General features: G+C 32.9%; 1 protein-coding gene and 1 long non-coding RNA gene across 2 annotated transcripts in view; one reads left to right on the top strand and one right to left on the bottom strand.

The window, feature by feature from the left end:
- The window catches only part of LOC134707359 (uncharacterized), a 37065-nt gene extending 12932 nt beyond the window's left edge, over positions 1-24133 (top strand). The window contains exon 2 of the long non-coding RNA XR_010105702.1: positions 23444-24133. This is a non-coding gene — a long non-coding RNA (uncharacterized LOC134707359). The remainder of the gene's footprint in view (positions 1-23443) is intronic.
- LOC134707358 (brevican core protein-like) lies at positions 23306-27333 on the bottom strand. The gene is made up of 3 exons (XM_063567061.1): positions 27248-27333; positions 24495-24576; positions 23306-23645 (listed from the first exon to the last, which is right to left on the bottom strand). Exons 1-3 carry the CDS (start codon positions 27308-27310, stop codon positions 23419-23421), a joined length of 372 nt encoding a protein of 123 aa, XP_063423131.1. The 5' UTR covers positions 27311-27333; the 3' UTR covers positions 23306-23418.
- Between the last annotated feature and the right edge of the window lie 253 nt (positions 27334-27586).

The raw sequence follows: 27586 nt of genomic DNA on the forward strand, positions 1-27586 counted from the left end.
ATATTAAGTGTTTTTCTTTTCGTTCAGTACTTTTGTGAAAATGACATATCTTATATGTTGTCTCTGCGATTTATAAGCAACACATTGGACCTGCTTAAACCACTATGAAAGCCGTACAATTCTCGAAGGATGGGTGTCCTCAGCTTTTTCATTACTCGTTTAAAAGAAATAATTCCGGAACATCCCTTCACGTTTGGCCTGACCTAATGTGTATCTGCCAAATATCTTGTTTCATTCTATGCTTTATCTAAGTATATCCATATTCATAATACGGCTTCTTCCGAACTGCAACAACGACAAACTGTCTAATCTTAGATACAAAATCATAGCATTAGTAATCTCTGCGAAACATATTTTTATTTTACAGCTATCTCGAACATGAGTGACGTATAATTGCATGCTGAATAATATTATTTTTCAAATCCGAGTGGCACATGACATATCAACGAAAATAACAAGATGAACAATATGTACTAGGATGTAAATTAACTGAGAAAAATAACAACAAATTTAATTTAAAAAAACAAAACACGAACGGAGTCTTTTATTTGGTTGATCAACCTAAGAAAAAGTCAAAAGATGTTTGTCATATAAACTATATGTTAATATCATATAACTCAATGCATTGTTGTAACCATTTTAAAGATATTAAGCTTCAAAATATTTATTGGTAAATGTAACTTTATCTCTGATGCAGTTATGTAAGCACCAGCTTTTTCATCTCGATTATCACGGAAATATTCTAAGGCATGAACAACTACGGGGAAGGCCGACTTAAATGTGAACAAAGAATTTGCCCGAGATGACCATCTAGTTTCGCATAACGTTGTTAGCTAGGAGCGTTTTTCCATTGCTTCCTTGACGTTTTCATAACAATTAATAAGCTCATTTACAAAGGCATTGAGTCTCTTTGCTAATACCATGAATATTGCCAAACGCAAATGCAATATCCTGAACAGTCCCCTTCATATTGCGAACACACGGTTCTTTTGAAGAATGAATTAGAGCCAGGTTAAGTTGGTGGGCTTTGCAATGTACGTATGTTGCTGTAGACACTCGTTCCAGGACTATTGCCTGGACGCCTCGATATTTGCCGGACATGTAAGGGGTACCATCGTAACCTTGTCCTCTCATTCTGTCGACGACGACGCCTTCTTTTTATTATGTGCCTAATAAGCATCTAGCGATTGTTTCGCCCTTTGTGTTTTCGGGTTCCACAAAACAAAGAAAATCTTTCCTAAATCTTTGGTCCCAGGATCTATAAATCTTAAACAAATATACATTTGTTCTTTTGTTGACTTATCCGTACATTCATCGCCAAGAACAGAAAAGAAACCAGCTTCATTACAATCTTCGACTATTTTATCAGAAATCTGTTTCCCGCATATTATCAAAAGTTCATTCTGAACGTCAGGGGAATTATATTTGTACCTTGCAGTAGTACTCTGAATGTGTTCTTTTAACACTGGATTATCTTCTGCGAATTCACGTACTAGGATTGCCATGAAATTACTTCTTTCTTCGGTATGACCCCTAATAGCAATGTTCTGTTTACCACACAGTAGTAATGCTCGAATAATCTTATCAAGGATATGACTGTTTCTAAGAACTTGTTTTTTTTTCGACGAAGAAAACATACTTATGACCGATTCAGTTTTTACCGATTTCACACTCTCGGCCGCAATTTCCGACCAGGCATGACACGATCCCTCTTTTTCTAGAAAAAACATATCTAGAAAAATTAACCCAATCAGAAAAGTTTATCTTTGACACCTTTATCCACGAAGACTTCCGCAATAAAGTGCGTCCGTAGATATCGATCATCTTAGCCATGGATGCTCTTTAAACCAGGATGCATTAAGTTTTCTCTCCCGACCATAGATAACCCTACAATTTAACCAATTCTTTAAAACATGGGTCGTACCATTATTTACTTTATTCCGTATTTTAAATACAAACACAAAGAAGACTGGAATTTAAAACAAAGCAAAGCTCAATGCATGATTTTCGCATTTCCCTAAGCCCAGTTCATTAAGTAAGCATAGGGGTCACTTCTATATTATATTTGGTATACCTGAGATTGTGTTGCTTTGAATTTCAATATTACCAACAATTCATATACTTCCAGTTACATTTTTATTGTTTTCTTGAAACTACCATCATTCAATTCATAAATATATTTAATGTAAAAGTTTCTCTACCAAACCTATATTTGACAGCTCAAAAAGGTCCAATACACTAAGTTGCACTTCTGTTTACAGAATTTTGGAATAATTATAGGCCGGGTGAACGATACCAGATAGACATTCAAACTTATAGATCGAAACATAATCTGACCATGCCGTGGCTAACAGCAGCGCCAAGAACGCATGATACGACCGTCGCATTTTCAAAGAATAATGTCATATCAGAAATTAATAAAAATCGAAAGGAGCTTACGTCAATAGATATAAACAATTCTCCAAAGTTTTATGCAAATAGGTTAATGCCGGACATCTTGACGACGACCAGACGGACGCGGACAGACGGATGAACAGACAACGGTACACCATAATATGTCCCGTTAACGGCCGTATATATTAACGAAAATGGCAAACAGACAAATAATAGTATAACAAGACACAACATGAAAAAACTAAACACTAAGCAACACGAACCCGAATAAAATTTGGGTGTGATCTCAGGTGCTCCAGTAGGGTAAATAGATCCTGCTCCACATGTGGCACCCGTCGTTTTGCTCATGTTATCACATGAGAGCATCAAATGTTATCGCAATCAGGAAGGCTGCCTGCGACGACATTGTTTGTGCGTAACTGTACAAAATTTATATAAAAATCTGGTAAAACATAAGAAGGATATTTTATTGAAAGTAAAATTTAATAATTGTACCTAGATCACTCGGGTAAAGCTGATGACCGTAACTGCATTCACGGTCATCCCAAGATGTCGGATGAAAAATTAGGTCAGTTTTTTTATTGTCTGTTAAGGTGTTTCTACATCATTTTCTTTACAAAGCATACTTTGAAACGATGTAAATTTATTAAAAATTCACACGGAAGTCACAAATCTCTACCGAAGAACGTGTATAAAACGGGAATTTGGATTTGAAAAATTCGCTAGGAAGACCGTAAATCGTAATCGAGATGACCGTAACAGGATTAGCGATTCATAACAAGGCTGACCGTAATTGGTTAAAAGATGACGGTAAATTGTAAAGGCTGACCGTAACTTTTAAAGGATGACCGTCAATTCTAAGAAATATTCATATTTGTATTCATAACTGTTTGTCGAGTTTGTCTCAATAGAGGTTTGTTTAGCGGTTATAAATATGTTTTATCAATTTCTTTTCAACTATTTGCTGTATGTAGAGTTTATGACAATGATAGTAAATTTCATATTTCTCGTAAATAATTAAATATTTAAGGAATGACTGTAATATTTTTTCTGTCTATGAAGAAATAACATAAAAAATTTGGTGCACACTGAATAAGGCGCGTAGCGTGTTATTTAACAGTGTGCATCACATTTTTTTTATGTTATTTCGAATGGACAGAAAAAATATTACAGTCATTTCTTTTAATTCAATTCTAAATTCCATTTTAAACCGTAGAAAACCATGAAAATCGTTGATGACGTCACGGTCACATGACTAAATTATGTCTATGCTCATAACAAAATAACGTCAGCCAATCAGAAGACGCGTTACATCCAAAATTATATTATTTATTGATAACAACGTTAAAATTTAAATACAAATCTATGGAACGCCATAGCTGTCTTCCGTTGTTCATATTTAGTATATGCTGTGCTCATTTAATTATTTTCAGCGGTTTTTTCTCGATTATGAGTGCCCTTTTCATTATGTTCAGTAGTATAACAATTATGTTGAGCAGTAACATCATAATGATCAGTAGAATAATCATTATATTGTGCAGATCTGGTATTATATTCAGCACTTTAATCAATATACTTAGCAGTTTTGGCTTTATGTTCAGTAGGTAATTATTCTATTGAGTAGATTTGTCTTTATATTCAGTACTTTTGAAAATATCTTCTGTCAACATATTTGTATATTATGTAGATTTATCATTATGTTAACTACAGAAACCGAAATATTCAGTAGTCAAACACACTTTATAATCAGTAGTGTTATCATTATGTTGAGTGAAATAAATATTATGTTCTGTAGATTGATCATTATGTTCTGTAAAATATATATTATGTTCAGTACAAACAACTTTATGATCAGTGGTCAAAATGTTTTATGTTCGGTTCAAAAAATATTATACTAGGTGGTTAATCAATTATATTCAGTGCTTTTTTCATTATGTGGTGGTGGTAGACTTCCGAAAATAACCGAAAACATACGAAGCCGGACAATTTTTTCGGGATTATTTTCATACTGTCTGCTATACAACGTGCTCTTGCAGAACTTAATCTGCGAACCTTTCAAAAGTTTAAAGATGAGAGGATAGAGGATGACACTTTTCAGCACCTTACTGATTAATACTTGATCAGACTAGGTGTTAAAACTATTGGTGATAGAATAAGATTGAGGGAAGCGATGAGGAAGACTCTGTGACTAAATGACACAGAAGTTAACAACTACAGTGGAGATCAGTTCTAACCTCTCATTAAATCTGTCAGAATCTGTCAGGAGAACTGTTCTAGAACAGTACGTAGAACTGTCAGCCTGACACCTTTTAGTCAGTTCTAGGTTAGAACTGTTCTAGCTAGAACTGACTTGGTCAGTTCTAACTAGAACTGATTTGGACAGTTCTACCTAGAACTGATCCTGACAGTTCTACCCTAGAACTGATCCTGACAGTTCTACCTAGAACTGACCAAATCTTTGGTCAGTTCTACTTCTAGAACAGTTCTGCGGTTAGAATTGATTACAAATTCTACGGCTAGAATTGATTTATAAATTCTACTGCTAGAATTGATTTAAAAATTCTACGGCTAGAATTGATTTACAAATTCTACGGCTAGAATTGATTTATAAATCCTACTGCTAAAATTGATTTATAAATTCTACGGCTAGAATTGATTTATAATTTTTAAGAAATCTTTGACTAAATATAAAGGCTTCGACAAAATAGCGATTAATATTATAAAAAGTTTTGCTATTTTGCCAGTTTTATTTCAAATTTTTCGTCGGCAAGAGAACATGTTTAAGCCGCCATATTCTGCATGTATGTGACTGTTCCAAGTCATGAGCCTGTTATTCAGTGATTTTCTTTAGTTGATGTATTACATAAATTATTTGTTTTTCTTTCATTTTTTGAAGATTAATTAGGCCGTTAATATGGGGGGGGGGGGCATTATTATTTCAATTGTTTACATTTGTCATTCCGGGAGTCAGGATGGCTCGTTTTAAATAACAAAATTATCTGACCATCTATAATGTAATACGTTGTTCCGGCGGATCCAGCAGTTTTAAAAGGGGGGTCCAACTATATGTCCTCATTCAAATGCATTGATCGTCAAAAAAAGGGGTCGCCCCCTCTGGATCTGCCATCGATCCACTATAAACTTAAACTGACCATATTTGATTTCTTCATATAAATCTATATACATTTAGCTGCACACTGCAGGAATCCAGTTTATTTTTAGGCAAGGATACCAATTATATTGGCAAACATTAAATGATTTCAAAATTTTATTTGCAATCAATTTATAATACTAGCATGTCATCATTTAATTTAAAATAATGAATCTTAAACAAATGTGATATCTGTTTACGAGTAGTTTTCATACCTCGGACGGATCTGTTATACAAAAATCTTTTGACCGCATCAATCTAAACTGACCTTATTTGCTCTTTCTATCTGCAAATCTATATAGCTGCACAGTAATTCAGTTATAATTTTAGGTCAAAAGGGACTGTAATATACAAGTTACAGCAATATTGGAAAAAAATGACCTCAAAATTGTGTTCGCATGAATTTAAAGTGCCAGCATGTCCTCTTTTTATTCAAAGTAATGAATCGTTAACAAATATCAGTAGTTTTCATACTTCAGACTGAGTCGGGTTATAAAATCTTTTGAGCGCATCAATCTAAGCTGACTATGCGGTATGGGCTCTGCTCATTGTTGAAGGCCGTACTGTGAGTGACCTATAGTTGTTAATGTTTGTGTCATTTTGGTCTTTTGTGGATAGTTGTCTCATTGGCAATCATACCACATCTTCTTTTTTATATATAAACTGACCTTATTTGCTCTTTCTTTCTGCAAAGCTATATAGCTGCACAGTAATTCAGTTATAATTTTAGGTCAAGAGGGACTGTAATATACAAGTTACAGCAATATTGAAAAACAATGTGCTCAAAATTTTGTTCGCATAAATTTAAAGTGCCAGCATGTCCTCTTTTTATTTAAAGTATTGAATCTTAAACAAATATCAGTAGTTTTCATACTTCAGACTGAGTCATGTAATAAAATCTTTTGACCACATCAATCTGAACTGACCTTATTTGCTCTTTTTTTCTGCAAATCTATATAGCTGCACAGTAATTCAGATATAATTTTAGGTCAAGAGGGACTGGAATATACAAGTTACAGCAATATTGGAAAACAATGACCTCAAAACTTTGTTCGCATGAATTTATAGTGCCAGCATGTCCTCTTTTTATTCAAAGTATTTAATCGTAAACAAATATCAGTAGTTTTCATACTTTAGACTGAGTTGTGTAATAAAATCTACTGACCACATCAACTAAAACTGACCATATCTGCTTTTTTTATGCAAGTCTATATAGCTGCACAGTACTTCAGTTATAATTTTAGGTCAAGAGGGACTGTAGTATATAAATAACTGCAATATTGGAAATTAAAGACCACAAAAAAAAATTTCATCGATTGAGAGTGCCAGCATTTCCTACTTTTATTCAAAATATAGCATCAGAAACAAACATCGTTAGATTTCATATCTGAAATTATTTGTCTGCATCAATCAAACCTGACCATATTTGACAGCATCAACCAAAACTGACCATATATGACTACATCAGCCAAAACTGACCATATTTGCTCTTTTTTATGTACTGTTAACTCTTGTAATTGATTGTATAATACAAATGATAGAAATACTTTGGAACACCTAATTTCTTTTGCATCAATTAACAGTGTCAGCATGTCCTCTTTTTAATAAAAATATTGCATCATAAACAAATTTCAGTAGATTTCATACCGAAGACAGACTGGTATAACAAAATTGTGTGTCTGCAGCAACCAAAACTGACCATATTTTCACTTTATTATGTAAATCTTAATATATAGATAATCATATAGCTGCATTGTAAATCACTTTTAAAATTGAGAAAGGAAATGGCGAAAGGTGTCAAAGCAACAACAACCCGACCAAAGAGCAGACAACAACCAATCACGATGGATAGTATAATTCAAATGACAGCATGTCCTCTTTATATTCAAAATATTGAATTGCTAACAAATTTCAGTAGTTTCGATATATCAGACTGAGTTGCTTTAATAACAACATTATTTGACCGCATCAACCAAAACTGAACATATATACTTTATCATGTTAATATATACATGTACATGTATGGCCTCATTGTAAACCAATAATATTCCTATGTCAGGATAGATACTGCATGATAAAGACAATACCAAATTTCAAAATAGATTTTAAGCGCGCCCTTATTTCCTCTCTGTATCGATAATATTATTATTTATTAAAGAAATGACTGTAATATTTTTTCTGTCTATGAAGAAATAACATAAAAAATTTGGTGCACACTGAATAACGCGGGTAGCAGGATTTTTTAACAGTGTGCATGCACCACATTTTTTTATGTTATTTCAAATAGACAGAAAAAAATATTAGTCATTTCTTATAATTTAATTCTAACTTCCAATTTAAACCTTGGCAAACCATGAAAAAACGTTGATGACGATACGGTCACATGACTAACTTTTATCTATGGGCTGATAACAAAATAACGTCAGCCAATCAGAGACCTGTTACATCCAAAATTAAATTATTAAATAATGAATCGTCACAAAAGTGACTTATTAAGTCAGTGTAGTTCATGATGGTTTTTTTTTAAACAAAACTATTTAACGGCATCATCCAACACTTCATGACTGATTCATATACTTTATTTTAAAATGAAAAGTACATGTATGAGAAGTTCTCTTCTTGGAATAATTTGAAGGAGGAAAATGATTGGTTTTGTTTGTAGCCTAAAGTCCAGTGGCAAATGTTTCATTCATGTTCACATTGAGTATATTTTTTTGACGTTCCAACTTCCACACTCCCAGATTATTTACGATATAATGCAAATGTAGCCTACATAGTTTTTTTACGTTTAACAACACTTTTTTCGTTATAATATCCCATTATTCATCCACTGTACAATTTTCGTTTGAACATTTGTCAAAACAGAATCTTAAATCATGAATGTAAATCCAAGGTAAACAATTCAAGGTAAAACTTCCATGAATCAAATGCAGAGTTTTATGTAGTCTCGATCATCCAGCCGCTTTATTTTTCAAAGTAGAGCGTCTGGATGACAAGTGATATAAAAATGGTAATTTATGACATTCGGAATAGTATCGGATTTTTTAGCTTGTATTTAAAGATAATGTCCAAGACGAATAACCAAGAAGTTGGTTATTGACTTCGGAAGAAATTATATTACGATAATACTATTGAAAAGCCCGAGTGTACCGATTGTTGTTTAAAGCTATTTATATTTTTCTGTGACGACATACAAGTCGTGGAAAACACCAGACAGCATGGCTTCCATCACCGCATAGGAAAATAACAGCACATCAAACTTTGGTAAGATATAATCATAATATAACAACACAAACTGTTACATAAATTTTAATACAACCTGAAACACTGAGTAGTTATATTCTTTCATGTATGTCCGTGCTACGCAAGCAGTTAATAATATAATAAATGGCAATTTTTGTATTGACTGGGACCACTCGAACAGTCGTGTGTACGCTATAAATACATTTTGTGGTTGATTTGTATTATCTTTAACTTTATAAATTTTATTGAAAGTGCTATGAAATATGAACTTCATCCAGGATAAGTTTGTTGTATCTGTCTGCAATGTATAATGGAGTACGCATTTTGATATGTGTAAAAAAAAAAGGGGGAGGAATGATGCGCAATGTTGTACACATTTAAAAGAGGGAAAGCAATCCAAAACCATTAGCAGAAGAAAACCAAACAAAGTATATCTAGAAGATGCCAATTTGAACATATACCAAACGGTGTAAATGATTTGTGCTCGATTTTTTTTAAACAAATGCATTAAGCTTAAACAAACATAGAAGAAGTGGGACACGTTGTTATAAAAAGTAGTTTACATATACTGTTAGTAAACAAAGTCTGGACTGGTCAACTGGACAATACTTTTTTTGCACTTTTAAAAGGCATTTTTTCCATACTAAAAAAAAATCATAAAAGAAATCATACAATGTTGTCGGTGAATATATACCAATTGGCTTTCTAAACCTTAAAATAAAAACATGGCATGAGGAAAACACTGAAAATTCGATTTTATGCAAAACAATAGATCCAGCATCAATGAAAGGAGGTCTCAATGAGGCAACAACCGATGACTGATCCCAGTGATATACATTACCAAAAGTAGACATCAACATAATTAAGAGGACATACTGTTGACTTAAACAAAAGTTGAGAATAAAAGTACCAAAAGGTCAACATTATAAAAATAAGAAGATGTGGTTTGAATACCAATGAAACAGTTATCCACCCCAAGTTACAAGGTGGATGTGAGCACTTATAGGCAACGGAATGGCCTTCAATAGTGATAACAGTTCATGCATGATTTTGATAGAGATTACAAACAGGGAATGTGTCAAAGAGACATCAACCCGACAAAAGAACAGGAAACAACCCAATGCTACCAATGGGTTGTGTCATCAACACAGCGAGATAATCTTGCATGCTGTAGCGGGATTCAGCTTGCACCAAGACATTTCAAAATGTTTATTTATATATGATGTTTTTTCCAAACATTTTGTTTTTCATATATGCTATGCTGGTGACCAAAAATTAATATGATTTTAACATTTACTTTCTTTTGTAGACAAACCAATGAAGATTTCTGGACACAGATATTATGTGTAAAATGTGAAGAATTAAAAAAAAATCTATAATACTTGAATTTTCATTGTATCATAAACAGCTCCAATTTTATAAGAAAAAAATATTCAAAGATTTGTTTTGAAATACTGAAGCTGCCAGCAATCATTATAATCACAGTATAAACATTATACTGACAGCAACCATAAAGCGAAAAAAGGTACACAGACAGTCATTAAGTAAATAAAACAAAAATCAAGAATCACATTGTTGTCAGATATGTCAGAGAAATAAAACAAATCAACAATCATATAAGAAATTTAACAGTTTTCACGTTTGAATTTATCTCATTTACATGTCTGGCCCTTCTCAGTTATTTATATGGTATGGAGTTTTCTTAATATTGAAGGCCCAGCAGTGATTATATTTGCGAACATCCATGTCATTTGAACTTTGCTAGGTTGTTCTCATCAGCAATCATACCAATCTACTTATTTTATGTAAAGGTTCGCATGTACAGGAGAATTTCTGTGAAGCTGCCCTTAAATACATGATGGATATTGGAATCAAATTCGTATATAATATATTACGTGTGAACTCAGCATAATAGTTTGTAGTAGGAGAATACACTTTTCAGTTATTTTTTTTACAAGTTATGCAGTATGGGACAAATCCCATTCCATCTTTTCCATGTGATTGATTTATACATGTATTCAGAGAGTATTAAATTGGGTTTCATGAATGACTGGTTAACTTATGTATTTCCTCATGGACACGGAGACCGACAAAGTGGTATTGTGTGAACATTGGTCCCTAAATGTTTTCTTCCCAAAAGGATTAGGCGATATAGATTATTGTGAAACATTCAGACTATTCTGTCGTTTGCAATTTTAAGATCAGTTAATTTTGTAAATAAAAAGTTGGCTCATTGTATGATCTCACTAATCTGCCAGTAATAAGTTGTTATGGAGGATTTTCTACATTGAAATCTCAGTATTTGTATGAGTTGTTTTTCTTTCCATAAACGTAACTTGATGTGTGCTTTTCGAGTTAGGTAAGTGCGTCAGATATCTGAAAGATTATATAAAAAGGAAAGCATAAATTATAACAAGGATTTACAGAAATAAGAATAACGAGACAAAACTAAGAAAAAAGGGGGGAAAATAAAGAATACAGACTAATGTGGATACAATATAAATTGTTGGTTGCTTATAACGTCAAGTGGAAAATATTTCATAGAATAGAGAGTGTATGCTATAATACAAATATAGAAAAATGACATTTTATCGAGCATTTTATAGTATGAAGATAAGAGAATATTAAACGTGGTGTTTTATAATATAAAAATAGATTGATTTTGGGTTGCTTGGTTATCGTCTTGTGGTAAATATTGGTATTAAATGTTCAGGACTGAAAAAATGACAATAAATATAAAGATGAGGTCCTAGATTATAGGCCGTTCGGGATACATGTCGGAGAAACTATAATTCACCAGAAAATTAGGGTATATTGTATGGCTTTATGTACAACGGTCCACCGATACGGATACCTGGGCTCTCTTAGCGCATAGCGGAGCGTGATACCCCCTATACACAAACAGTGGCTGATCCAGACCTTGTTATAATGAGGGCACTCTACAGTCATGCTACATTGTTTCTTTATATAATCAACCAAATTTTTCCCACGAAAAAAAATTCTGTCTTAATTCTTAATTATTTTTTTTTTACATGTGACACAAAATTCAGGAAAAATGACCACCGCTATAAATTACAGTTTTCGATCGTTCTTTTAAATTTGCCCATCTGCAAGTTGGGCAAAATAGGGTCAACTACAAAATGTCAGTTTTAATAATCACATAACTTTTATACATGTAACGTTACACTGTTTACTGTTTGCATTAATTGTTTTTAAATAGAATGGGGATACCGGAAGTGCTATTTATAGATATGTTCTATATTTAATTATTTGTTACGCCCCCTATAAATATCTGACCAGTCCGGTTAATCACCCCAGACGCTATATTTAAATATGCGTCTGGGTTATCGAGACTAAGTTTTATGAAGAGACTGTAAAAGACGGGGAACGAAGAAACGTAAACAATGATGTTTTCTATGCAATCTTATAAAAATGTTTCTCCGATGAGTTGGATAACCTTCAATTCACTTCGATATTTGTACATGTAACGTTTGATTAGTAAAAAATATAGACAATCTGCTATTAAATAGCAAAGTAATATGGAAGTGATTTATTTCTTCTAAATTCTAAAGTGCCCTTACTGTAGTGACGTCATTTAGAACTGTTCTACAGTCCTGACTGATTTAGTCAGTTCTGCTGACAGTTCTACGGTTAGAACTGATTTGGACAGTTCTACCTAGAACAGTTTTAGACAGTTCTACCCTAGAACTGATCCTGACAGTTCTACCTAGAACTGATTTAGTCAGTTCTACCTAGAACTGATCCTGACAGTTCTACCTAGAACAGTTCTAGGGTAGAACAGTTCTAGCTAGAACTGTTCTAGGACAGGTTAGAACAGTTCTATGACAGATTATTCTGACAGTTCTAATGAGAGGTTAGAAGTGATCTCCACTGTATAGGTCATCATAATGCCCCCAATAATTAGAAAAGCCCCCGCGTAGTCAGCTATAAAAGAGGGAGTAAAGATACCAGAGGGAGAGTCCCCGAAATGCTGTGTGGCAGACAGTGTTATTAATTAATTATTAGCTCCCTTGGTAAAACTCCAAATTTCATATTTAATGTATTTCATGAAGCTTAATAAGTATATACTAGAACACACCCGTGATATCGCGGGTCCGTGGCTGAATTAAAGTATATAACTATGCGCAAGACTTATTTTTGTATTAGTATTGCCATCTGATAAAGTCATGCCGATTATAGGATAGTTATCACAGTTTTTTCTGCTTTCAAATCTTTCTGTTTGAACCCGTCTAACTGAAACTTATCAATTATTGGTAATATTAATTATTTGGAAAACAAAAGGTCCTGGAATGGAGCATTTTTTTAATCAACAGCATTGTCCTATATTAGTTATAAATAAAGTTGAATTCTTTGATTCGCTGTTTTACGTCATGCCCGCTAACAAATTGAAAACTGTACCTATACGCCTTATTTGTAGTATTCGTATTGTTATCTTATAAAGTCTTACTGATTAAAAAACTACAATAGGTAACAATTTGACAATTTAGTAGTGTCAACCCTGTGATTATAACCCGTCTATATAGCATATCCTGAATACACCGATTGGTGGTGCGCCTGTCAAATGTCTCTAGTTGATGGAAGAATTAAATGTGGACTGACACTGCAAGCCAATATTATAAAGAAGATGTGGTATGATTTCCAATGAGACAACTATCCACAAAAGACCAAAATGACACAGACATTTACAACTATAGTTCACCGTACGGCCTTCAACAATAAGCAAAGCCCACACCGCATAGTCAAAAACAAAAGACAATTATTATCACCATCTTACGGTGTTTATATATCTCAACTTGTACGAGTCGTAAATATAGCTCAACATGCAGACTTCTTTTACGTTTAGGTATTTCACATCCAATTGTTTATGGAAATATTCTTTATAAAGCACAAAAATGTCAGTATTCACCGCAGAAACTAACAAAACCTTTAAATAGACTTATTAAGAAGGAATATAGTAACGATACTGTTTTCAGGTCATTAAAGATTGCATATGTTGGCGTTAATATTGATACACTTGCAGGGTCTTTGCATCGGAACTAAACATATTTATTCAAAAACCAGTTGTTGGCATGACACGGCTTATGTTCTTCTCATATATGTTATGATGGTATGATACTAAACCATTGTGCCTGATATTCATATGATGAAATCATAATCTTTCAATCAGTTTAATTGAAGTCTGGAGCTTGCATGTCAGTTAACTGCTAGTCGTCTGTTGTTATTTATGTATAATTGTTATTTTGTTTATTTTCTTTGGTTACATCTTCTGACATCAGATTCGGCGTTACTCTTAAAATGCGGCGTCGAAGAGGGTGTTTGACTTCGATTATTTTTTGCAAGTTTTATTCGTTTTTTTATATTGTTGGTTGATTTTGGTTCTGTTCGTTTTGTGATGTCTTTTTATCAAAAAATACGTCGAGTTGTGGAAATCGATTTAAAAAAACTGTCGCAAGTAATGTAGGAAGGAAAGATGGGACGGAAGTACATGTATACGGTTTTCTATAAAAAAAAATTATCATAGGATGTTTAACTTTCAAGGTGCATATCATCTGTCATTGTTAAATTTCTATATCTTAATTCAACCCCAATACAAATATATCTGACACTCTGCAAGTAAATCGAACATTTTTACCCTTGGTTAAATTTGAATATTCCCTGGCACATAACTTGTCCAAACACGCCCCTTCAATTACTTGAACCTTGGTTTGAGAATTATTTCCCAAGTCATCTATAGTGTTTACTTCTGATATACATTTTAAAAATATAGCAATCTACTCCTGGATCGTCCGCGAAAACGGCAAATATAATCCCGAGTTTTTATTAATTGGATGAAACGGGTTTCGTCGCTGTTTGGGATTCGTCTTTCAATGTATTTACCTCCATTTCATGCACAAGTTTATATTGACGAAAAGTTCCGGCTCGCTAGTGCAGGCATTACTTTCATCACGACAGTTATAACATGAATAGCAGGACAAATCGCGAAAGTAAAAAATTCCGTGAACTGGCATTTTAAAAGTCTTTTAATATTGGTGATTCAATTTGCACCTTACTGAAGTGACGACTTTAAATGATCTATTTCGGAGAACTGCCGTAACATAAATTTCAATTCGCATTTTACATTTAGAGGACTGTCTTGGTGTCTCCAATTTGTCTTTGCAAAAGTTGGAAGAAGTTTATGTAATGGGATTTTTTCCCCATTTCCCAATTCTTTTGAATAAATCGTTTAAAGCTATAAAAGATTGATAAAAATTGCAAAAGGTAACCTGTGTCGAATCTATGTCCCCCGGTGGAGTCTATAGCAACATGCACTAATCTTTTTTTCGGCAGCAATCATCAACCTCGTTTTCCAAATTTCATAACACGATTTGTTTTAATTCTCATGAACATTTAACGTCGGAAATTAGCGTCTTTAGGATTTTAGACGTTTCAGACGTTTGGACAAATTGGCTACCGTTTTGTAATGTGTGGAAGCATTTTATTCCTTTAAGACCCAAACATGTTGTTAATACGAAAAAATTACTGGCAGTTTTTACTCTTCGTGTATCTAACTTTTGTTTTGATCAATTATAAAAAATACGCGTTTAACTGCTTTGAAAAATGAAATTTCAAATGCAACTTGGACAAAATGGCTACCGTTTGAAAAACGACTGTGTAGAGAAGATTTTATTGAATCAGCAATATTTAAACTCACATGAGGCAAATATTTGTACTTTTGTTAGATATTATTATTGTCTTACTTTTTTTATTCATTTTCTGCTATATCTACTTATAAAATTAACTTTCAGTCGTTGAGTTAACGAAAAACGTCGTTGGACATTTTTCTTATTCCAGCTTAATATGTAGCCACCGAGTCAAATGAAATTTGGCAAAATAACGGCTTTATCGCCACAAAGAACCGACACATGTCGTTGTTCCTGCCAAGAACCAAGAAGATCCGAGGATCGCTATACATAAGATTTTAAACAGTTTTTAATAAATATAACGTTCCGTTTTTAATAAATACTAGAACACACCCGCGAAATCGCGGGCATGAACAGTTGTAGGATGATTTTTTGTAAAAGATATTATGTACTATGGAGAATTACTTAAAAGTTATCAAAAGCCTTCTCCCTTTTTCCAAAGTCCGATATTTGTGTCCTTTCTGTTAAATTCAATTATATTCGTGTTTCTGGCCTACGACCATAATTATTCTTCTACTTTGGTACAATGCTTCTTTTGGTAAAAGTCAAATCAAATTAAAATTTGCACCGTTTCAAACATGAAATAAATGTAACTGCTTATATATAGACCATTATTAGTTAACATAAAATGCTTCTATGACAATCCATCAGTGCTTTTCAAGTTTTTTTAAAGGCTTATTAACATGCCAATGGTAGGATTTGAATCATGTATAAATGACTTATACCTACTAAGGCTTATTTGAGGGATGTTGGAGGGGTCCTGATCCCAAAATCCCAGGCTTAAAACCATGAAATCCCGAGATGTAGAATTTAAAGAAATTCATATCCCGAAATCGAAAAATATGTTCCCAGATCCCGTAAGGGTCAATCCCCAATCCCGAGCTTAAAAACACCCTATCCCAACGCCCTGAAAAAAGTCCTGCTTTCCTCTAATCTCTACCTTACTTTTATTTTTGCTAAATCACTATTTTCCCTTTTAACAATAAATTTGTATGCCCCAATTATGGCCATTATGGTTTCTAGTCTGTGCATCCGTGCGTTCGTTCGGTCGTCCGTCCGTCCGTCCGTCTGGCCGACTTCAGGTAAAAGTTTTTTGTCGAGGTAGTTTTAGATGAAGTTGAGCATGTTTTGCTTATTTTAATATAAATGCAAGTGGTATGACCCCTTAAATAGTAAACATAATCAGGAACTTTCTATACTAGCATAGAAATTCCCTGACAAAATACAGAGTCTCTAGTATATATCAAAGTAGAATAATCATATATTACATGTAGATAAACGCGAAAAATATTTGTCCTCTCTAAGGAGGCATAATAGTTTTGATTCTTGCGATCTAAACACCATTATATGGAGAACGTTCTACGATTAGTTGTACTTGTGTCACATGATTTACTTATTCTAATTTGAATAGTAAACATTTAAAAAAAAACAGTAGACAGAATACAGAGAGTGTCTATATATTAAAGTAGTATAATCATAGTTTACATGTAGATAAACGCGAAAAATAATTGTCCTCTCTCTCTAAGGAGGTATAATAGTTGTGGTTCTTGTGATCTAAACACCATGAGACGAATATAGTTCCTTTTAATTAGAGTGTATTTTTCCTTAATTTTTTTTCTTTCCTTTCCTCACTCATTCCTTAAATCTTTTTGGGTGGAAATGAAAGAAGAGAGGTCAAATAAATTTTTGGAGGTTGTATTTTAACTGATTTTGATATGGAATGAGTGATTAGGTCAAGTGCAAAAAGGTGATATTTACAGTTTTCGGAACATCTCTTGACTTGTCAATAGGGGTATGGATGTGTATTGGCTAAATTTGTAAAAGTGATTGCTTCAATCTTTCTGAATTTTGGATATATATTTGGACTAGGACAATACATTACACACACAAAAAATTTGACAAAAGTGCATGGTGCAATTTTTTTAATGAAGCAAAAGGTTAAAAAGAACTGATAGAGGAATTAATTGTGGTCTGTGGCCATGATATGGAGAACGCTCTGATTGACTTATCTATTTTTCATTTTTGTTATCTATCATACGATTGGTTGAATGTGTGCATGTTTCAAACCGGAAGTCTTATCTATGACTAAAAGACAGTCTAATGACGGAATCATATCCGCACTCCTTTTTTGTCGTTTTTCTCCCAAAATAACTCAATCTGAATAATCATAAGAATGGATGACAAATGCGACTATGCATGTTACCTATAGGACACAGAGGCATGATGATTGATTTAATGTGGAAGGAGGAGAAGCGACACCCAAATTGAGGTCTTCTCGTTTAATAGTATAGATGACATCCGGTTTTTATCACATAGCTTTCTTAATCCTAAATATTTGATCGTGTTATCTAACATTTTTATTTGAGTGGCGGATGAAATTTAAAATAATTTAAAAAAAAAATATATATCTTTCTCACTGAATGTATCCAAAGAAGGTAACCAAAGATTTTGCGACGATGCAAATATTAAACTTTACAATATAAAAATATATCTTTGACCAATGAATTCAAATATCAAAAACTATGCAATTAACAAATATATACTTATTAAGCTTCATATAAGTTGTTTAACAATGAAATACATTAATATGAAATTTGGAGTTTTACCAAGGGAACTAATAATTAATTAATAACACTGTCTGCCACACAGCATTTCGGGGACTCTCCCTCTGGTATCTTTACTCCCTCTTTTATAGCTGACTACGCGTGGGGCTTTTCTAATTATTGGGGGCATTATGATGACCTATAAGTGTTAACTTCTGTGTCATTTAGTCACAGAGTCTTCCTCATCGTTTCCCTCAATCTTATTCTATCACCAATAGTTTTAACACCTAGTCTGATCAAATATTAATCAGCAAGGCGTTGAAAAGTATCATCATCTATCCTCTAATCTTTAAACTTTAAAAGGTTCGCAGATTAAGTTCTGCAAGAGCACGTTGTATAGCAGACAGTATGAACATAAACCCGAAAAAAATGTCCGGCTTCGTATGTTTTCGGTTATTTCCGGAAGTCTACCACCACCACATAATGAAAAAAGCACTGAATATAATTGATTAACCACCTAGTATAATATTTTTTGAACCGAACATAAAACATTTTGACCACTGATCATAAAGTTGTTTGTACTGAACATAATATATATTTTACAGAACATAATGATCAATCTACAGAACATACTATTTATTTCACTCAACATAATGATAACACTACTGATTATAAAGTGTGTTTGACCACTGAATATTTCGGTTTCTGTAGTCAGCATAATGATAAATCTACATAATATACAAATATGTTGACAGAAGATATTTTCAAAATTACTGAATATAAAGACAAATCTACTCAATAGAATAATTACCTACTGAACATAAAGCCAAAACTGCTAAGTATATTGATTAAAGTGCTGAATATAATACCTGATCTGCACAATATAATGATTATTCTACTGATCATTATGATGTTACTGCTCAACATAATTGTTATACTACTGAACATAATAAAAAGGGCACTCATAATCGAGAAAAAACCGCTGAATATAATTAAATGAGCACAGCATATACTAAATATGAACAACGGAAGACAGCTATGGCGTTCCATACAAATCAAATATTTTATTTTTCCAATCAGGGTCCCAAAGCGGGCATTTATACAATTACCACTAATGAAAGTATATGCAACAAACATTGAAAATTATATAACGTGACAGATATTATAATAGACAAATGACAATAAATTTGTTCATCTGTATAGGAGACACCAATTCAATGGACGGTGCTGTAGGATATACTGTTGATTGCGATAGGCAATAACAGCAATCCTCCTCGTGTCAGAAGCAGATGAACAAAAATAAATAGAGAAACTAAATCAGGCCTGTCACTTAATTTTTTTTTTTTAAATAACAACAATAACTTATTTTGCGAAACATGGAATATAAATCTGCTATTTGCAGTGTTTAACCAAGAATATACATATACAGTTGAGTTCTCACAAGACAGCAGACGTAGCAATTTCTCTTGGGAATTTAAGTTAATGAAATTGAAACATGATTCAGATGTGATATAAATAGTGTCTGTCTTCGTTGTATTTTGTGCAATAAAAAAGAAAATGAACTTCATTTTCAATATTACCAGAATTACATTGCTGACATACGGTCTAAGGTTTGGAGGAGTACCCTGGTATTGTTCTATTTTAATCTGCAAATGGTGAGATGACACCCTCAATTTTGTTAATGATCTCCTACGCTAAAATGTTGTTATGATATTTATATAGATACTTTTCGATATTTTCCTGATGGTATTATTTGAAATATTTTCCCCATCATTTAGACTTTGCAAAACCAGGAAGAGTTTTAAAATGTGTTGGAGAAAGCTATACCATGACGATTTATACTGAGAATATAGAGATTTGAATGCTGGTATGCATCTTGTAATAAAGGAAATTATTCTTATTTTTTAGTCTAAGCCAATAATTCAAAACAGACCTCACTAATTAAAAGTACAGTGGAAACCGACCAAGTTAAAATAAGGCTGCACAATTTGTGTTTTTATTTGTGCCGACCAGAATGAATTTACAAAATTTACTGTGTAGCTTTTCACAAGTTAAATTTGAATACATTTTATCCATGCAAATTAGTTGGTTTCCATATCTAAATTTTGCTATCAAGGGATTGAATGAGCTCCAAATTTCACTTCCATATAGAGGAATAAGCTTAATAGCATGCTCAAAAACATGCATACAGTACTAGTTTTTAAGGATTTAGAGATAATATGCCTATTGATATATACATGGTCTAGAAAGTTTTCCAAATAGTTGGGAAGGTCATTGATGAAAATCTTAAACAGGTTAGGACTTATGTTATCTCCTTGTATAACTCCAAACTGTGTAGGGAAGAATATAATACAAATTGACAGCGATGCGACGAAAAGTTGAAGAAAAAAACATTGATTAAGCATAAGATTATCCAGCGGAATCAGATTAAAATCTTAACATCTGCCTTGAAATATACAAACAGTCCATTGACAATACCGGATCCGATGGAACTGCAAAATTTATTCGGCATTCAGTTGGTTTGACTGAGATTAAACCTTCCGTAACAAATGAAAAGCAATATGTTCAGTAAATATTCCATTAGATAAGGATTTCAATACGGAAATGAAGTCTTCGTATCGCCCTATCTCTTTTAGTTTTGCTTCAATATTTGGCAATAGTTCATAAATATAAAAAGATGTGGTATAATTGCTAATTAGACAACTCTCCAAAAGACAATTCTCCACTGGAGACCAAAATGACACAAAACTCAACAACTATAGGTCATCGGACGGTCTTCAACAATGAGCAAAGTACATACCGCATAGTCAGTATAAAAGGCCCCCTAAATAACAATGTAAAAGAAATTCAAACGAGAAAACTAACGACCTAATAAAGTTCATTTTTAATTCCGTTGGACACCCTTCTTGGACATAATCACCACTGACTTTAAAATTGAAGGAACATCTTTTGAATGCTATAGTTAGTTCTTCTAAATTTATTATTTGGTTTTCACTTGTATAATTTAGATTTTTTACAGGTGCCCTCCAATAATATATATGCAACACTATCGTGCAAAGCAGGTGCAACATATATACACCTGTTTCCTTGGGTTATAAGTTACAGGCAGGTTAAAATGTTTACATAGTAAGCACATTGTCTACAAGATAGCTCATGTTCAAAGCTAGCAAGATTCCTCTTTCATTAGGATACAATTTAATACAGTTGGTGAACTATGTATTTGAAGCAAGTCTGTTTTTTCTTCTACCTATAATATAATGCAGTCTTATAAATACGTTTTATACCAACACAATTAATGATTTGATACAAAAAAGGTAATACAAATACGGATATCTGTTAGAATCGATGGTCATCCTTTATAAATTACGGTCATCCTTTACAAATTACGGTCATCTTTTTACCAATCACGGTCATCCTTGTTTTATGTTACGGTCATCTAGAAAATATTTTACTTACGATTTACGGTCATCTAAGCGATTTTTTCAAATCCAAATTCCTGTTTCATACACATTTCTCGGTAGTAATATGTGATTTCCGTGTGATTCTTTTATACATTTACATCGTACCAATGTATGCTTTGTAAAGACAATGCTTTAGAAACACTTAAACAGACAATACAAATACTGACCTAATTTTTCATCCGACATCTTGGGATGACCGTGAATGCAGTTACGGTCATCAGCTTTACCCCAGTGTAGATGGAAACGGGTATTTAAAAACCCAGGAATGATCAAACTCTGTCACAAATTGAGTTTTAATCATTTCGTCTTTCATGTCGCAGGAAGCGATATCAGGATATGGTGGTTTATTTGATGATAACGTTGCTGCTGTGTCAGATGTAGAGGCCATCGCTCCGCTTAGCTCAATTTCAGACGAACCTTGTCCGCGGGTCTGCGAATCAGCATCATCTGCGCTTGCCGTAATCGAGGACGTAGGTTTTTTACGAAAAAAATCAAGAACACTTTTCTGCGACTTATCCATCTTGTTTACATAAACTAACTGAGGATTGAACACGGACCGACCATACACATGCTTCGGAAATTATTTTACCTGTTACACTCCAAGTTGATCGGCTGGAAATATGCGATCATATGCATTCATAACTTGTATAGACTCGGGAAGATTTGGTCCATGCTTAATGTTACAGATAATTGTCTATTCTTGATGCCTGTATATTGATCTACCTGAGTGTTTTTATCTGGTTGTATTTTGCTTACCATAATCGCCCACCAAACAAAAATTTACTTGAACTCGTTTCATTTTAAAATTTATGCTTACTTATTTAATATTTGTAAACCTAATTGGAATGAAGATTTTCACAATAACCTTTCGGATGACTCGTTGAAAGAGGGCCTCGTGGTATATTTGTTTCTCCTCCGGTATCTATGATGAGCTGTTTATTTGCAAGGCTTAATTTATTGCCCGATATCCAACATAGTACCCTCATTTGCAGTGGCAGACCAAATTCGTTATCCTTCATCCGGAGTGTGGGGGGGGGGGGGGGGGGGGGTACTCTGCAGAACCTACCCATTATATGAATTAACTCACCACAAGTCCGCTTTGTCATTACTCTGCAGAACGTCTTCTCTATACAACCAATTTTATATATTTTTGATAATTTTACAAAATCTAGAAGTGATTAACGAAAACAATCTAATATTATTACGACCGTTGATAAAAAACAAAGATATTACACTTGCTAGATAGTAAAATTGAAAATGGAAATGATGAATGTGACAAAGAGACAACAATCCGACCATAGAGCAGACAACAGTCGAATGCCACCAAAGGGTCTTCAATGCAGCGAGAAACTCCTGCACCTGGAGGCGTCCTTCAGCTGGCCCATAAACAAATATCTATTCTAGTTCATTGATAATCGACGTCATAATAAACTCCGAATTGTACACAAGAAACTAAAATTATTAATCATACAAAACAAACAAAGACCAGAGTCTCCTCGCTTGGGACAGGCGCAAAAATGCGGCAGGGTTCAACATCTTTTTGATATCTCAACCCTCCCCCTATACCTCTAGTCCGATGTCAGAGGATGTAACAAAAGATAATAAACAAAATGACAATAATACATAAATAACAACAGACTACTACTGACATGCAAGCTACAGATCTCAATTAAACTGGTTGAAAGAGTATGTCTTCTTCATATGAACAGCAGGCCCAACCCTTCCCGTTAGGAGTTAATACATCGTTATAAATAATGTCAACCAAATCGGTTAACTAAAATAACAAAAGTCAAATAGGTATATTAACCTTGGTTATATATTTGCTGAAATGATTTCATTTGATATTATTTCACATGTTACATTGACTTATTAAAACTGCCACTTTCTATCAAAGTTTGAAAAGATTGCTTTATATTTTCCCCAATTCAATTAATGATGCTTTTTTTACAGATGTATCCTGTTGGATAATCACATGGTCTGTCGTTCCAGTAATGTTCGTTCCATGAACATGTGTTTGTACAGAAACATGCACAATAGCCATCGCCATTTGGTTGTAGTGGACCCCAGTTCTCAAACGTTATTTTAGAATTGTCATAACTCCAAACCCACGATCCAATCATGGAGGGATCTTTTAAACCAATCCATGCATCATCTGAAATACAATGTTCTTTAAAACTATTTGATGAAAACTTCCTATACAAATGTTGTTTTGTTTTCTTTCAAAACACGATATTTTCACATAAATTGTAATTTTCAATGACAATTTTTGGAAACAAATATATTGTTCATAGTAACAATTATTAATTTATTTGATATAGAGGAATCAAGATTTAATGGCTTCAATTAGTTATATCATTATACCTCTCTCTTTAATACATACTTTACGTTTCACTAACAAAATTATATTTTTCTTTTCGTACGGCTGCTGGCATGTCGATAGATAGTTTTTTAAATAAGTTGTTCCCTCGATTTTCTGTTTGATATTTATAAAAAAATGAATATGCTCGATTAGTGTCAGTAAAACTTCATAATAGTACATATGGAACAATTTAAAAGATGTTGTTGGTTCTTTTACAGTTTTTAATGTTTTAAATTGGGATAATTAAAGGGGCACTAGCTGATAGTTGTTGTCCATTCGTTTGATGTGTTTTATCATTTGATTTTGCCATTTGATAAGGGACCTTCCGTTTTGAATTTTCCTTGGAGTTCAGTATTTTTATGACTTTACTTTTTTTCACCGATTTGCCCCAATTCTCATATTTGATTTATAACGTACTCCAGCATATATTAAAATTACAATATTATAGAAACAAGCAGTCAATATTACATTTAACTTGACACAGACGAAAGAAATGATGTTTTAAAAATAAGCGTTCATGTCATTCGCTCAAATATAACACAGATCAAATCTGCTAAAAAAAATTGTTTTAATCTGGAATACATATTATATAAGTTGTATGTGCCATAGTGTTAGCCAGTAATAGGGTAAGCATGTTATCACCTGTGATTAAAGATTGCAACCAGGAGTTCTCTTCCTTATTTTCAATGCTTACTAATGATCCATATTCCTTTCGACATTCATTCTACAAATAAATGTAAAACATTAGAAAAAAATAAAATCAGAAAAATACTGAACTCCGAGGAAAATCCAAAAGAAACAATTGTTGTTCATTTTACAATTTTCATAGTTTTTGATTGTTAACGAGCTTTAATTTTGTTTCCTATCTGGCCTTTGAACTGTTTTGAATCGAGCGCCTCTGATGAGTCAATTGCAGATAAACACGCGCGTCTGTCGTACAAAATTATAAGCGTGGTATCTTTGGTGAGTTTTTTTACATTAACATTGGTTCAAACGATGATGGCTATTTTTATTACAGAAAACTGTTGATAAACTGACCTACTATTATGTCAGTTGTTTAGTAAAATTTAAGATAATTCCAAAAACACGCTCACGAATTTGTTTAATTACAATCGAGAACAAATGTAGGAGAAATAAATGGTTAATTTGAAAAAATGGTCACGAGTGTGCTTTGAAAGTCCTAAATTTGTATGGTCAATCTTGTTTAAAGGAGTTACAGTATTCAGTACAATAACAAAAGAAACTTGATATTTACAAATAATCTGAACTGATATTAGTACACGGATTACAGGGTTAATTATAATGCTTACCCTTCCGGAGCACTTGATATCACCACCCGTTTTTAATGGGGTTCGTTTTGCTTAGTCTCTAGTTTTCTATGTTGTGTCTTGTGTACCATTATTTATTTTTTTCTTTTTTAACCATGGCGTTGTCAGTTTGTTTTTCGATCCATTAGTTAGACTGCCCCTTTGGTATCTTTCGACCGTCTTTTCTAAGGATTGATTTATTAGTGAAAGACAAGGTATGGTAATAACGTTAATGATTTTTTTTCAGCATTTAGTCAACAAGGGTGTTCAATTTATTCTTTGTCTTTTAATATCGCTAACTACATAAGAAGGTGTATGCGATTTATAGAATAGAGTAGAATAGACCAAAATATAAAGGATAGAAAAAATAAAAACTATACAAAATAAATAATAGCGAATTTCAGTTTGCTGAAATGAATTGTATATAAAATAAAAATAATGAATAGAAAATATTTGGCATAAACAATTACAATATACAGAAATGACCAGACCCTTACCCTTTTGTAAACTTTTGTAAAAACTAAAAATGCCAGCCTCGTTTTAGGATAGTGAAAAATTGTTATCAAAAATGGTTCGAAAAAAAGGCCATCAAATGAAGACATACACATTTCATCTATATCATTACGTTTTAATAATTGGCATTCGACTGTTTACGAAAGTCTCGGAGTATACACGTTTTCATGAAACTTAGTTATTTACTACCTTTCGAAAATTACATATGTGTACTTATTTTGCCTAGTTAATAACATTTTAACTGCTAAATTACCTTCGAACGAAGACATGACCTGAACATAACTATTACAAATCATATCCTTTTATTAGGTCCTTCCACCTTTCCGTGTGGAAAGACCTATTGAATTTGTTCTGATTATTTTTTTTTCTTCCGCCTAATTTTTTTCTTGCGGTGTAAAAATGTTTCAAAAGATGTCGCTTAGTTTTTTTGTATATAATATCATACAGTCTATACGCTTTTGAAACTCACCCTGTTTATCCGAACACTTTTCTTTGTAAGAGTTATCTCCCCAAACACTGTTTTTCTTGTTATCAGATCTCCTCCGCAACCGTAAAAGAAAGCGACAAATTTATTTTTCCAAATTGCTCGTTATATCCTCAGGGTGTTAGTTTTTATTTTGATCGAAGCTTTACGAAGAATCCATATGAGAGTAATTTCCCCGTTTGAATTAAAATAAGTGACATAAATTTGTAACTGGAAAACCATAAGTGAATGAGGCCTAGGGTCTTTTGATTTGAGGCCCTTGGTAAAAAAGTATGAAAATGAGGTCAAGGTCATAGGTCAAGGTCATGTTCAAATTTTTGATTTTGGCTTGTAATCTCTTATTTTCAGAAATCCTATAAGATATCGACAAAACATTTTCACCAAATGTGTGTTACGACATGGTGTAACACGTAAATTTTAGTTAAAAGGGTGCGTTAACATTTGATGCGACTTTTCCCCCTTTTATATCTTATATTAGTTGTATGGTAATATAACTCATTATCATTATAAAGTAAAGGCTTAGGGTCTTTTGATTTGACGTCTTTGGTCCAAAAAAATGAAAATTAGGTCACGGTCAAAGGTCAATGTCAAATTCTAAATTTTGATTTTGGCTTATTTTCACTCTTTTTCATTAACTTTTTCGATTTTTCGACAAATTGTTTTTACTAAATTGTTAGTTGCGACATGTCGTAACTTATGAATTTTGATTGGAAGGGTGCAAAGTTTTTGCCCCTGTTATATTTAGAATTATGCGTAAAGTGATATTACTCATGAACCATACATAATACAGATCTAGGGTCTTTTTATTTGGGATCCTTGGTTTTTGACCTTGAAATTGAGGTCAAGGTCATAGTTTAATTGGACGTTCTAGATTTTGACCTTTGCTTGAAATTCATATTTATACATCATTAAGCCATAGGAACTGACATTTTCAACTGAATTTTAATATGTTCATATCAAAATATATAGATCCTTATTGGTGGAAAGACCTTCAATTGTTCTTTGAACAATTGGTTTTTAATTATAATTAAGATTTATTCACATATTATATTACAGAGGCTGCCAGTCTATGGTGTAAAGCAATATATTACTTCAGCATTTTCCCATGTCGTCTTTTCATACACGATCAAATAACAGCAGTCCATAAATAGCATCCAGCCGATAGGACACTTCTTTGAGTCTGTAACATAAAACGTTAACAGAAAAATATATAAGACAATATTGTTTATATACAGCATACATTTTCATCAGTTTCTTTCAGAATTAGCATAGAAAAAAATATACCTGAAAATTTTCCCTTCATTTCAGGCTTTCTTTAATGGCTTTGAATGTTTAAATAATACATTTTTGTACTTGCATACCTATCGTATCATGCACATTACTATTCTTATGTTAAACAAGTAAACTAACAAGAATACCGAACTCCAAGG

This window comes from Mytilus trossulus, chromosome 2 (genome assembly GCF_036588685.1).
Source record: "Mytilus trossulus isolate FHL-02 chromosome 2, PNRI_Mtr1.1.1.hap1, whole genome shotgun sequence".
In the NCBI taxonomy this organism is placed as follows: Eukaryota; Metazoa; Mollusca; class Bivalvia; order Mytilida; family Mytilidae; genus Mytilus; species Mytilus trossulus.

What these genes read in the sequence shown, in the direction of transcription:
- LOC134707358 (XM_063567061.1), bottom strand. Translation starts at nt 27,310, where the DNA reads ATGCTATTTATGGACTGCTGTTATTTGATCGTGTATGAAAAGACGACA. An exon ending in CGACATGGGAAAATGCTGAA is followed by an intron (nt 24,577 to 27,247) that starts GTAATATATTGC and finishes ATTTATTTGTAG; the next exon opens with AATGAATGTCGAAAGGAATA. An exon ending in GTTGCAATCTTTAATCACAG is followed by an intron (nt 23,646 to 24,494) that starts GTGATAACATGC and finishes ATTGTATTTCAG; the next exon opens with ATGATGCATGGATTGGTTTA.